Raw genomic sequence first — 13,475 nt, forward strand, 5'->3', positions numbered from 1 at the left:
CCTTGGTTACTATTACTAGTGAGTCGCATACCAGAAAATGAGTGCATGTACTTTTGTGTGTGTGTTTTTTTTGTGTTGTTTTTAATTACTAGAAAATAACCAGAAGCTACCACGTTCTTTTTTTTTTTTTTTAAATGTGTTTTTATTATTTATTATCACACAACAAAATTACACAAGTGAAAGCTGTCAATAAGAATAACATTTGCAACAGGTTCGTTCATCACATCACCCTAGACGGCTTATGTACCATGACTGGGCTATGTTGTACTTCGCCCACTTCCGCGCCACTGCCAGAGAGAACGTGTTGCCACGGGCTGGAGCAGGGGGGGGAATAGTCCTGACTGGGCATCATATTAAAGCATCCTGTTGCATTGGAAAGAAAGAAAAAAAAAAAAAAAAACAGAAAAGAAAGAAAGAGAAAGAGGGGAAATACTGTGGGGGGGGATAAAGGCCGGGGGGGGCCCCCAAGACGGAGGAAGCGGGGGCAGAGGAGGAAAGGAAGGCACGCGCGCGAGCATTGGGTCATGCGTCCCTTTGTGTGCTGGTGTTATTGCTAGTTGGTTACCGCCTGTTAGGTTATACAATTTCATGTTGTCTCTCCCAGCTCCTGTCCGCCTTCCTCTATTTGACATTCTGATTCGAGCCTGATGAAGGGTGGTTGCGCGCTATCACTGGGGGGTTACAGCTATTTAGGACTATAAAATGCAGATTTTAATGTTCGTTGGGGGGATCGTTCAGGGCGGGCGTTCGTCATCTTTTCTTTCTATTATTGCTACGAAAGAGTTCCAGGTGTCAAGACCTTTGACCAGAACACCCTTTGTTGATAGGAGCTGAAGCGTGTCGGCTTCGGCCCTGGCCCAACGCCGCAGCTCCGATCGCCATTGTTCAATGCTCGGCGCGGCTGGTGCCTTCCAGTGCATGGCTATGAGGCGTCTGTACAACACCAGTGCCAGCGCTATGCATCTTAGGGTTTGTTTCCGTCTTTTAAGGCTTGGACCTACACCCAGCAAACACAGCTCCGGGGTGGGGGACATTTCAACAGCTGTCCAATCAACAAGCAGTACTATTATGTCTTCCCATACTTTCCGGATTGGGGGGCATTCCCAGGTCATGTGGTAAAAGGTGGCTTCGGGAGTGGCGCATCTAGGGCATGTTTGCTTTGAGTGGGGGAAAATACGGGTTATTCGATGAGGTGATAAATATGTTTGATGTAAATAATTAAACTGGGTATAACGAAAACGCGGGTTGCGTGATACTTCTTTTGTCATTGTCAACGCCTGATTCCAAGCGGGTTGTGGTAGAGGCTCTGCTAGCACTGCATCCCACTTGTTCTTTGATTGTACTTGTTTATCTTCAGCGCAAGAAGTTAAGATTATGTATGCTCTTGACACATTTATTGAATCTTCTATGCTACCTAGCAACTCATGCAATCTAGGGGAGATATTTGGTTCTGAGTTTTCATTGCCCCAGCAAAACCTTAGTGTCTGGCGTACAGCTCCATATGCTATAAAGCTTCCGCGCCCCAGTTCATATTTATCAATTAGTGTATTGAAAGTTAGGAGGCGTCCTTCACTATAGATGTCGCCGATGGTGCGTATTCCCTTTTCTGACCAACTGTTCAGGCCAACTCTAGCTGCTATGTTGGCTATTTTCGAGATGGCCAAAAATGGAAGCCTGGGGGAATATTGTGGTGTTTTATTGTTCATGATCACATGGTGGCCCCATATCCAGTGCGCAATTTTCAGTAGTATGTTGCGTGGGTGTTTGGGGGATTCGCGATTCATCAAGTATTGTATTAAGCCCCTGTTCCCCAAAGACGAGTGGATCATCTGTGATTCAGCTCCGTCTGGACGGCTTAGCCAGGATGAGATCCATTGTAACTGGGAAGCTGCGTAGTACATTTCGAATCTAGGCGCTCCCATTCCACCCATTGTTAGTGGGTGGTATAATTTTGTTAGTGCCACTCGGCGTCTGCCGTTGCCCCATATGAGATTTATTAATAGGCTATTCAGAGGTTTAAAGAAAGAGGCTGGGAGAGTCAGTGGGAGGGCCATGAAGAAGTACAACAATCGGGGCAGGATCACCATCTTCGCTATGGCTACTCTGCCCAATGGTGATAGAGGGAGTGAGCACCAGAAGGGCAGGGAGCCTCTAATGGATCGAATCGCCTGCCCCAAGTTGCCGTCCCTGAGATCTCGTGCGTCGTGATATATGTTTACACCCAAGTATTTGAAAGTGGTGTAACACCATTTCAGTTCGCCAGGGTTGGAGGATAATCTGTGTGCTTCAGGGACAGGACACATAGGGAATATGCACGACTTAGACCAATTTACCTTGAGTCCGGCCAACGTGCCAAACCTGTGCAGTAACTTCAGCACTTCAGGTAGGGATTTTTGGTGATCTCGTAAGAAAATAAGTGCATCGTCTGCATATAGCGACACTATACGGTGTGTGTGGTCGTCTCGGATGCCCCATGCAGGGGCTACCGCTCGTAGGTGAGCTGCTAAGGGTTCGATTGCGAGGGCGAATAAAAGCGGGGATAATGGGCAGCCCTGCCTGGTTCCTCTCTCTATTTTAAACGGTTGCGAAATCGTGTCGCCCGTTTTGACTCTTGCAGAAGGGTTAGTGTAGAGTACCTCTATCCATCTGATGAATGTTCGACCGAAGCCCATACGGCGCAACGTCTCCATCAAGAAGGGCCAACTCAGCGTGTCAAATGCTTTTTCTATGTCCAGTGATACTGCCACTTGAGCATAGTCATCCGTTCGTGAGTTCGCCATAAGGCGCAATAAGTTTCGGATATTGCTAAATGTGCTCCGGCCAGGTATAAATCCAGCCTGGTCGTGATGTATCAGGTCCGGCATACATGGGAGCAAACGGTTGGCTAGCAGTTTACCGAGTAGCTTACAGTCTGTGTTCAGTAGTGATAGTGGTCTATATGAACGTACATCCAATGGGTCTCTCCCCGGCTTAGGTAGCACTGCTATCAGCGCTTCACGGCATGTGTCTGGTAATTGTCCACGCTCTAGCGCCTCCGTCAGCATCTCTAGATATGGGGTTTGTGTTTGAGTCGGGAACATGCTATAGTATTCAATAGGCAGTCCATCGTTGCCTGGTGCTTTGCCATGCGGCAATTGTTTTAGGGCCTGCTGTATCTCATTGATATCAATTGGTCTTTCCAGGTCTGCAACCTGAGCGGTCGTTAGTTGTTTCAGCTCGATAACAGTAAAAAACTCGCTCAGTGATGTTTCGGGTGGGGGGACGGGAGCTTTGTATAGTGTGCTGTAATACTCCTTAAAGGCTAGGTTAATATCGGCCTGTGCATTTACTATTAGTCCTGTTTCTAATCGGATGGCTCCTATGGGGGATTTCCGGCCACCATTGTGTATGAGCCATGACAGTAATTTACCCGATCTGTCACCCTCTGCGTGGTTACGAGCTATGTAGTGTCGATGGTCAAACAGACCTAGTCGTCTATCAGCTTCGTACCATTGTGCGCGCTTTCCAGCTAGTTCTGTGTGTGTAATCTCGCCCCTGGCGAAGTCTTTCTCAAAAGAATGTACTTCCTTTTCTAAGTTACTAAGCTCACGTGCTAGTGTTTGACGCGCGCCGACTGTTGCTGAGATGCATGTTCCTCGTATGACTGCCTTATGTGCGTCCCATTCTGTTGATCTAGAGCCCGTTGTCCCCTTGTTTTGGATGAAGTAAGAGGATATGTGTATGGCTAATTCATCTCGGAAAGGGGGGTCTTGTAACAATCGGGTCTGGAGGCGCCAAGTTGGGATGCATGCGCGCGGGCTGCCCCATCTGAAATGAGCGATGAGAGGGGAGTGATCTGAGATTACCCTAGCGGTGTAATCAGCGCTAGTGATCTTGTGGGTGATGTCTTGGGAGATGAGGATAAGGTCTATGCGAGTGTGGAGGAGGTGTACTGGGGAGTAGTATGAGTATTCGCGATCATGGGGGTGTATATGCCTCCAGGTATCTATGAGACGGTGGTCTACCATCCATTGACGCAGCATCTGCGAATTTTTGATTGCTTGGGAGGCTGCTATGGGGGGGTGTGATCTATCCGTATCTATATGTGGAACGCAGTTCATATCCCCGCCCCAGATACATGTAGAGGATAGGTCGTTTGAGAAGTGTGAGATTGTTTTGTGTAGGAATTCACTTTGTCCGACGTTCGGGACGTACAGTCCGTTCAGTGTTACTGGTTCCCCATCTAAGTGGCCTGTTAAATGTATGTATCTGCCCTCTATGTCAAAAACGCCGCGCCGCACAGTGTACGGGACCCCCGGGGCTATCCATATCAAAACCCCTCTTGCGTATGATGAATTTCCCGACCCGTGGACCTGCCCGCCCCACTTTCTTTCCAACCAGGGAATATCTACAGGGGTAATGTGCGTTTCTTGGAGAATGGCTATATGAATATTGTGACGCTTTAGGTGCGCGTGTATCCTATTGCGCTTTCTTATGCCCGCCATACCCTTAACATTCCACGTCATTATATTATATGTTGGTTCCTTTTTTGTCATGTTAAGTTAGGTTGTTGCACACCTATTTTTTTGTACAGTTGGGTCGATCCCGTGACGCGTCCAGAGACTGCTGTTAGTCTAGTGCGCGCCGCCCACCCACGTCTCCCCTCCGCCACCAGCGCCCGCCCGCCAGCCCCCCCAGTCCTACAAAACAACATTATCAAAAGAGAATAATAAAAATGAGAGCAAAAGAAATAATAGGCAAAAGGATATTTCGGGTAAAGCCCGGAGATAAACATAATGGCACAACTGGTGCCTAAACTGCAAACTGCGAAGTTAAGTTCCATTCGGGAGTGACTTGGTTGTCGGAGAGCGTGGTTTTGGTATAGCCGGGCGGGAACCGACCCGTCTCCAGGATAATTTTGTCCCTGCTCGGTCCAAATTGTAAGTACAACCGCTTTGGTTACCCTGTTAGTCCCAGTCAAGGAAGCTAGCGGCCAGATCCCATCCCAAAGAAACCACCAAGCACCGCTCTAGGCCGCATAAGGGCGGGAGGTCGCGTGTCCCAACGCCGGACTCATGTCTGTGGCGCAGTTCATATTCCCTCACGAGGTCTAGAGATCATCCGCAACGCGCGGTGTAAGGTCAGGGCCGGCCAGTAGGAAGGAGGAGGATGCACTTGATTCCCCTCCTGGGGATCCGCTGTCTGTAGCATCTGTGTCACTTCGGGTTTTGGATTGTGGTCGAGTGAAGGAGCTAGTTTCCCTTAATATTTGAGCTTGCTCTGATTCCATTTGCGATTTCGTTGGGCGCAATGTGGTCTTGCTTTGTTTTTTTTTCCTCCTGGAGCTGGGTGTTATCCAGTCCTCAGTTGTTGTCTTTTCCGTTGGCGGGCTGATCAAACCTTTGGCGTGAATCCAAGTCCATGCATCCTCTGGGGTAGGGAATATGAGCGTTTTCTCATCTATGGTGATACGCAGGCGGGCTGGGAACATGAGAGAATAAGTTATATTATTTTGTCGCAAGATTTGTTTGATCTTTACAAAGGTTGCTCTTCTACGTTGTACTTCCAGCGTATAGTCCGGGTATGCAGATATGTTATTATTTTCCAAGCTGATTTGACTGGAAGATCTAAAGTGTTGAAGAACAGAATCTCTGTCTCTGTGGTTAAGAAATCTAGCTATCATGGGTCGGGGTGGCGCTCCAGGCCGAGGGGGTCTGCCCGGTATTCTGTGGGCTCTTTCTATCATTGGTGATTTTGTGGCATCCTGAGTTTTCATTATTTCTTTCAGCCAGTTTTCTAAGAAATCCTCGGCTTTGGGTAGTTCCACTCGTTCTGGGATGCCAATGAATCTGATATTGTTACGTCTTGAGCGCCCCTCTGCTTCTTCAGCTCGGCGTTGTAGCTGTGCCAACTCAGTTTCCATCTGTTTGAATTTGCTTTTCATGTCTTTCATTTCCGGGTGAACCGTTTCTAGCGACAGTTCAGCATTATGCACTCTGTCAGACAGTTTGCGGTGGTCAGCTCGGAGTAGGGAGACCTCCAGCACTGCGGCATCAATTTTCCCTTCTAGCGAAGTTTTGGTTTCCATAATTGCCTGCATAATTTTATCAAATTGCTGGGAGTGTGCGCGTAGCGTCTCGCTCAGTTGAAGTTGCGTTGCCTTTTGCATGTCCAGTTGGCCCATGGAGGGGGGGGTTTCTCCCTCCGCAGAAGTCCCTGTTTTGGAATGCTTAGGCTTGACCATTGTGACCACTATGCGACCGGGGAGAATTATGCCGTATGAAATCAGCTATGTGTACTGGTGGGGCGAAGCAGAGCCATGCACGTCAAAGTGGGTGATTTTAGCGTTATCAGTGGTCCAGGCGTGGTTGCTTATTTTCAGGGATATTAGGAGTTAGTATGTTAATTTGTTGACTGAGGCCCTCCTCGTTGCAAGGCAGAGAGCTGAATGCCACTGGCCTGGTACAGGTGCGTTGGGTTTTTCACTTATTTGCTTGTGGCTTGATACTTTGGTGACCCAACGTGGTTGTTTTATGTGCGTTTAATTTATTCTGTGCCAGCGCTTTTTCATTCTTTTTTTTTTTTTTTTTTTCTCTTTTTTATTTCTTTTTTTCCTTTATTCTGATTTTATTGGCTCCTCCTCTCTTTTTTATTTATGTATTTTTATTTTATTTTTTGTAAATTTTTTCCTTCTTCCTTTCTTTCCCACTCCTCCGCCTCTGCTTCCCACTGTTTTATCTTCTGTGCTGGGTGCTGGTGCTTGAGGGTCGTTGTCGCTGGCCCAGTGCCCTGCACGGGAGGAGAGGCCGAAGGTCCCCTCAGCCGGTCCGGTACACTCCACCAAAGGCACGCCGGGGCCCCCACTCCACCCGAGCACGCGTCCGCCGGCCGCCTCCACAGATCAAGGGCGGAGTGCCAGGGTGAGCCAGACGCCCGTTCCTGGCGCCGACACGTCCAAGGCCCGACCCCGCAAGGAAACACCGCCCAGTGCTCTCGCCGCAGCGTCACCGCACGACGCTGCTACCAGTTCTTGGTAGGGGGGCCACGTGGAGCTGTAGGGATGCTAAGCCATATCAGGGGGGGCTCGCTCACTGCCGCGCGCCCCCGTGTTTCTTGTTGCTCCGATGGAGCGCGGCCGAACCGGAAGCCGCGGCGTCCCCCAGGCCGCGCCCCAGCCAGCAGGCCCGCTCCCAGGGCCCACCGCAGTCCAGGCCCAACAGCCCTCGACCCCCCCGGCGATCCCACGGGGAAGCCGAACGGGGCGACCCGACCGCCGTGCCCACGTCTCGCCGGCCGCGGGAGGGCCGCCTCACCTCCCGATCCACAGCACCAGGCGCGTCTTGCTTCCTCGAATCCAGCAGTTGATCACGGGGCCATCCGCAGCTACTTCTGTGTCCTTGAGGGCTGCCCCCGGCACTGGGGGGGTAGCCTCAGCATTTTATGGCCGACCGGGAACCAGGGACCAGGATATTCGGCAAGAAGGAGGGCCGCGAGCGGAGCTCTTTTCTCAAGCGTCCGCTCCGGCCGCCATCTTGGCCACGCCCCCTAGCTACCACGTTCTTAAACTGAAGTGTTTTCTGTTGCTCGTGCCATAGAACAGTCAGCAGTATTGGTGACTACAATTTAACTTGCTGAAGCTTTTTTTTGTGTAACTGAAATTGCTGTTCCATTAATGAGGCAGGCTGCCTTGTAATTTCTACAGTTGATTATCTCGGACATTAGTTAGGGAGAAAGCTCTCTCCATCACTTAAACAAAAATAGTTTGTCTACATCAGTGTTTCCCAACAAAGGTTGTGCCGAACCAGTTTTGTGCCAGACTTTTTAGGAGTACCACTTTAAAATGTAAATGCTTTGAAAAAGTCTGCATACGTTTGCTTTATTTTCTCATGTGGTTTATCCTAAAAATGTAACGTGAATCTGACGTCTCTGGCCTTTGGTTCTATAGCCTGCTCATCATATTGCACCCTCCAGAGCAGGAACCAAAATTATCTTGTGCCTGAAATACAAGGCACCAGTGAGTTTGTATTACTTCAACTTGCATTTTACTTTCGCATACTGTTAATTGTTTTAAATTCTGTGCATATTTCTGAACATGTGTGCAGCTTTAGAAAAGATATCACTTAAGTCTCTACAGAATGAATTCCAGTCGTTGTATAGCAGGACATCAAAGGCAGAAATGAGATATTAAACAAAAGTCTGTCTTACTGTGTTTTTAATAACCTGGTCATGCCATTAAATATGTGAAGAACTACATGGATGGTTTCAACAATGTTCACCCACCTTTTTTGGACTGAAAAGGCCAGAAGCATGTCTGTTGAGGTCTGGCTTTAGCCAAGAACATTCAGCTTATTTAAAGCTATATGTAATCCCAGGGGTCTGGAATTTAATAAAATATCTACTTGTCCATGGGACAGGCTGCTTCTTAAATCCTCTTGTCCTGTAAAAAATAAAATAAAAATCTACTTGTCCATTTGGTGCTATGTGGTGTGCCGACAAATTATGGATGCAATCTTATTATGTAAGAGCTCTGATAATAGCCTCTCTGATTATGCCAGGGCTAATACTATAGTAGGACTCGAATGCTAGCAATTTCCAGCCCTGCTATAGCAATTGCCTCATTTTGTTACCTTTCCGCAGATCTGCATATTGGGGCTGGGGAAAGCAGTAAGTAATAGTTCCAGGGCTGGAACATCTTTGAGTCTGTGCAAGCCTATTAACTTGCATGTTTTAAGGATTTTCACCAGCTCTTCTCTAATGTTGTCCCATACTGAAAGAGGTTGGAAACTTACTCCTGATAAGGGCAGAAGTAGAAGCTCTTCCTAGGTTGGGGGAAAAAAGTAGTTGGAGGGAAAGTGAACTTGTAAACGCTCAGTAGATGTTTGCATGAGCAAATGTACACATGCATATTTGCTTGTGCTAAAGTACAGTTCACAAATTTTCTAGGAGTGCGAATTCCCGGTCTGCTTCTGTAAATTCTTGCAAATTCACGAAGGGCACAAAGGCAGACATACCATGGGTGCCCTTTTGTGACTTTTCTTAAAGAATTGGGGTCCTAATTTGGTCTGGCATTATCCAAAACATAATTTGGTTTTATTAAAATTCTATTTCTCTCTCTATCCATCTATCGGCTGGCTTTATTGTGAGCGATGGCATTCTGCTCTTCTACAAGAAGCATATTGGCACACAAAATAATTTTGTTGTGTGCCAGGAACTACTGTGGCATTGCGTGCTTTTTGAGACCCAATTTTTTTTTTGCTTTTTGCCAATGTTTGTTACAATGGTGAAGCCCGGCAGCTTCCACAACAATGAAGTGTCACAAAAGCCTTGGCAAAACAAGACCTGTATTGACAAAACCAAAAGAATGACAAACCATGTTGGATCGGTTGGCTTTGCCAGTGCTAGTTTATTTTCATGTTTCACATAATCTTGTTGAAAATGGTTACACTGATTTTCCATTATGAATATTTTTATTAAATACTAGCATGCATCAACACATTTTACTTAATGATGCTTCAAAGAAATGGCACAGAAAATGTTGCAGTAATTTGGCAGAAGGTCCCCCCCCCTCCCAACACCTACTTGCATTTATTTTCTGAACATTGTATTTTGAAAGCAAAAAATCATCAGTCTTACTTCTAAGCTTCTGCAAGCATTTACATCTCATCAGAGAGCATTTTGGGAGCAGTTTACGTAGCTTCATATTAAACTTTTCAAACGTATGCTTCACTGTCAGTAATGCAGTGTGATATTAGTGTTTATTTAGAGCACTCACCCTAACAATAAAAGCTTTGTATTAATGAACCATAAATACAAGTTCGAACAGCATTAACATATGGACACAAACATTACCTCAACTGCAGACAGTTCCCTTCCCTGTAAACTGGTAGCCAAAGGGTTTGTGCTGCAGGGCGTTGGGCCTACTTGTACCAAGGACAAAATAAACATGTAAACTGGTTGTCCTTGACCCCAAACAATATGTCCTGAGCGTTGGGCTATGGGAATTCCACACTCTTGTAATCTATTTTCTTACAGGGGCTTTCATCCCTCATCAGTTGGGCAGTTGCCATTCACATTTGTTCTTCCACCCACTAGTGCACTAGTGCATAGTGCATAGGGCAGTGGGTCAACCCATTTTTGCCACTGACTAACTTCATTGTAATGACAGTATCCTATCCTTTAACAAGGAGCCGAACCACTCACAAAGTAGACACCTTAGGAGCCAGGGACTCCTATGTCCATGTATGCTTTTTGAATCCAAGAAATATTTTTGTTTTTAGGCAGTGTTTTCTTTAATTGACAAGTGTCCAGCACCTTCCTTGGCATTAAGGTTGTACAAAAACACTACAAAACCAAGCAAGCATTACAAAAGCCAAGGGCAGCCTATGTCTTACTTATTGGCTTTGCAAATGTGTTTTCTTCAGTGGTTATTCACAGAATAAATTTAACAGAACTTTACTTCTGGCATGGATTGTAGTATTTCATAATTGCGATGGAAAGCATGTCCATTGCGGACTGACTTTAAAGAAAATTTATTTGTTTTCCTTGCTACTTAATTTTCCACTCCCTGTAGTAAAGGTCCAGCTTCCTGTGAATTAATGTCTGTCACTTTCTGTCCCAAGTTTTTCTTTGTCTCGTAAGAGGAGTCCCACATCGAAAGTAGCTAACGCTTTCTTTCTGTTTAAATGTTTGAGGTTTTCATTGCCATTGATTTCATTTTGTGCTTGTCTTGCTGTCATTTCATGGTAGGATAGTAAATTATTCCTTCTACTTAAAAACAAAACAAAAAAAAGGACTTGGCTTTGATCGTATAAATCTGTACAATTTAAGGGTTCTCGACAAACTGTTGGCTCATCCCAGTAATTATGAAGAATGTTTAATTTGTTCCTCAGATTGAGTGTACCTTAATCTTTTTAGTCTTGAACTAGACTTTGTGAAAGTGTAACCCTTTTCCTGTCCTTCGTTGAGCTATTAAGTGTGAACTTGCAAAACACATTACTTAGCAGTTTCTACAGCTTCGACTGATGTGAACAGGAGGAAGAAGTCCACAAATGGTTGACTGTAGAGCCATGTTCTTGTACTGTCGAAAATGGTTTTGAATCCAATTTGTAAATTTAGGCTTTTGAATGTTTTTAATTCTTAAACTTTCTTGGTATTTATTTTCCTTCCGTTTATGAAGCCTTAATCGCCATTTATTTTACATTTGTTTGGGCACTTACAGATAACTGGATAGCATACCCGTTTCCTGTGCTTCAAGGGCCTCAATTTAAACCCTCTTTCGATCTGCATCAAATACTACTGTTCGAACCACACAGCCATGGCAACAGAAGAGAAGAAACCTGAAACGGAAGCTACCAAAACACAATCAACACCTTCCTCTTCATCCAATCAAAGCAAGGTATTCCCTCTCCATAATAGGATTATTGCCTGACTCAGTATTTTTTATTAGCTTGACTTGATATTTGGTCATCGGAATGTAGGATATCGGAAGTTTCTTGCAGAGCTGAAGTCTGGCCCACTGGAATATTAGGATAATTGAGAACCATATGATGTGACGTGGTTGATTAAATTAAACAGGAGTAAAGTCCGATTATGGAGAGAAGTAAGGCATTTCCTGTAGTGGTACTATTTACTGATTTGTCATTTTATCACCTTAATACTGCCTAGGCAAATATTTCACCCTACTAGTACTAGCTTAACACCCAAATACAGCAATAACCAACTAAAACGTTAATCTTTACAAAGATATGTCTTCTCTGGTCAGGAACATATGGTACTATATTATTATTATTTTTTTGAATGTAATTTGTTTGAGTTGAGAAAATTTTTTGTCAATCAGAAAATTTGCAGAATATAATGTACTACGTTTGGTTATTTCAAAATTTCCTGTGAAAACCACCACTAATTCACATAAAAGTGGTTACCCTGTTTTTTTTTTTTTGTAACATTTTTGCATTGTTGCACTGTGTCGATGGCATGCATGCTAGTGAAATACAGGAGATGGTTTGAACTTGGATTTAATGGTGCCATTGAGTGCATGCTAAGAACTGTGTGGTTTGCTGCTGGTGTTCCATTATGTTTCTGAGATTAGATAGATTGCTTTTGTGTAGTATTTGTGATTGACTGGAGCCTTTGTTTAACCCTTTTGTTGCTAGAACCCCTCCCCCAGCCCCGCATGCTGATGGTCTAAGAAAGAACAAATAAAATAGCTTTGGAGTTGGGGAAGCTGTTTCCCCAGCTGCTGAGACTATTTTAATCGAAAGAAAATTCCACTGGTGCCCACAGCTTGGAATTTCCTGTCTTGTGTTGGAACGGTCAGGAGCCATCCTCAGCACACAAGGACTGGTGCAGAGGACAGCTTGAGCTGGCCACTACACTGGGTGGTGGTGGTTTTAGTTTGTGAGCCATCTAAAACTTTGTGTTGGTGTTGCTTCCAGATTTGATGTCATTAGTTATTGGACTGACCTGGATTTTCTCCTCGATCACTATTTTCTGCTGTTAATATTGATGCAACCAAAAATTGTGTGTACCTCTATATTACGGCTTCATATTATAAATTGATAAATCAAAAGTGTAATGATGGATATACTGTTAATCTGATAACTCCAAGTAAATGGGTAAATGAATTGCTTGGGCTTCCTTGGAGAGCGAGAATTCCATTTTAACAGTCTTTCTCTTAAAGTACATGTGCTACAAGGGCACTATTTGGCAAAGCTTCTAATATGTTACAAGTCTTGTTAAGACCATTTCTTAATTGGACAAGTTAGGTTACCATGTGTGGCTTATTGTTTCACAGTCACCTGTGCTAATAAGCATTGGCAGTTTGTAGACGTCAGTTCAACAGTTATGCAAGAGCATGTCTTAGAGGCATTTTAAACTTGTTGAAAGGGCATTCCTGTGTTGTCTCAGAATTATACTCTGCTTTCTATGGCACACTGTGGCAGCAGCTTTAAAAGTGTTGCATTTCTGAAATGAAAGACCAGAAAAAATAATCTTCCATATTTTCTTTTGCAGCCTGCACCTGTAAAGCCCAACTATGCCTTGAAGTTTACTCTAGCAGGACATACCAAAGCAGTATCCTCTGTGAAATTCAGTCCAAATGGAGAATGGTTAGCCAGTTCATGTAAGTATTGTATATTAGTAATCTGAAGTTTGCATCGAGGTAAAACATGTCAATATTTACTTGTATATATCTCCTTGTGCAGTAGTTACTCGTTCTAGTACTCTTGTGACACTTTTCTTGTTCCCTTTCGCAAGAGTTTTATTAGCATTTTCATCTTTCAGGATACAATAAAGTTACAGATGCAACAAAAGGGTTGCTTCAACGAAAAGTTTTGTAGTTTTCTAAATTGCATTAAGTATTTGTAACCCTCCACCAGTTGTAATACCTCTGGGAACATACTGGCTCACGTGTCATTGCAGTTATATAATGCTTCTTTCCTTAAAGACATGTAGCATATTAGCTGACAGATTGGCTACCACTCTATAAGATGTGTTTT

The 13,475-nt window shown here is 44.8% G+C and overlaps 1 protein-coding gene across 2 annotated transcripts in view; it reads left to right on the forward strand.

Annotated features, from left to right (window-relative positions):
* Positions 1-13,475, forward strand: part of WDR5 (WD repeat domain 5) — a 148,118-nt gene that overhangs the window by 17,589 nt on the left and 117,054 nt on the right. For both annotated transcript variants that reach the window (XM_069241570.1, XM_069241569.1), the window contains exons 3-4: positions 11,198-11,374; positions 12,991-13,099. In XM_069241570.1, the coding sequence (XP_069097671.1) occupies positions 11,294-11,374; positions 12,991-13,099 (190 nt within the window). In that variant the 5' untranslated portion in view covers positions 11,198-11,293. The remainder of the gene's footprint in view (positions 1-11,197; positions 11,375-12,990; positions 13,100-13,475) is intronic.

This window comes from Pleurodeles waltl, chromosome 6, assembly GCF_031143425.1.
Source record: "Pleurodeles waltl isolate 20211129_DDA chromosome 6, aPleWal1.hap1.20221129, whole genome shotgun sequence".
Taxonomy (NCBI): Eukaryota; Metazoa; Chordata; class Amphibia; order Caudata; family Salamandridae; genus Pleurodeles; species Pleurodeles waltl.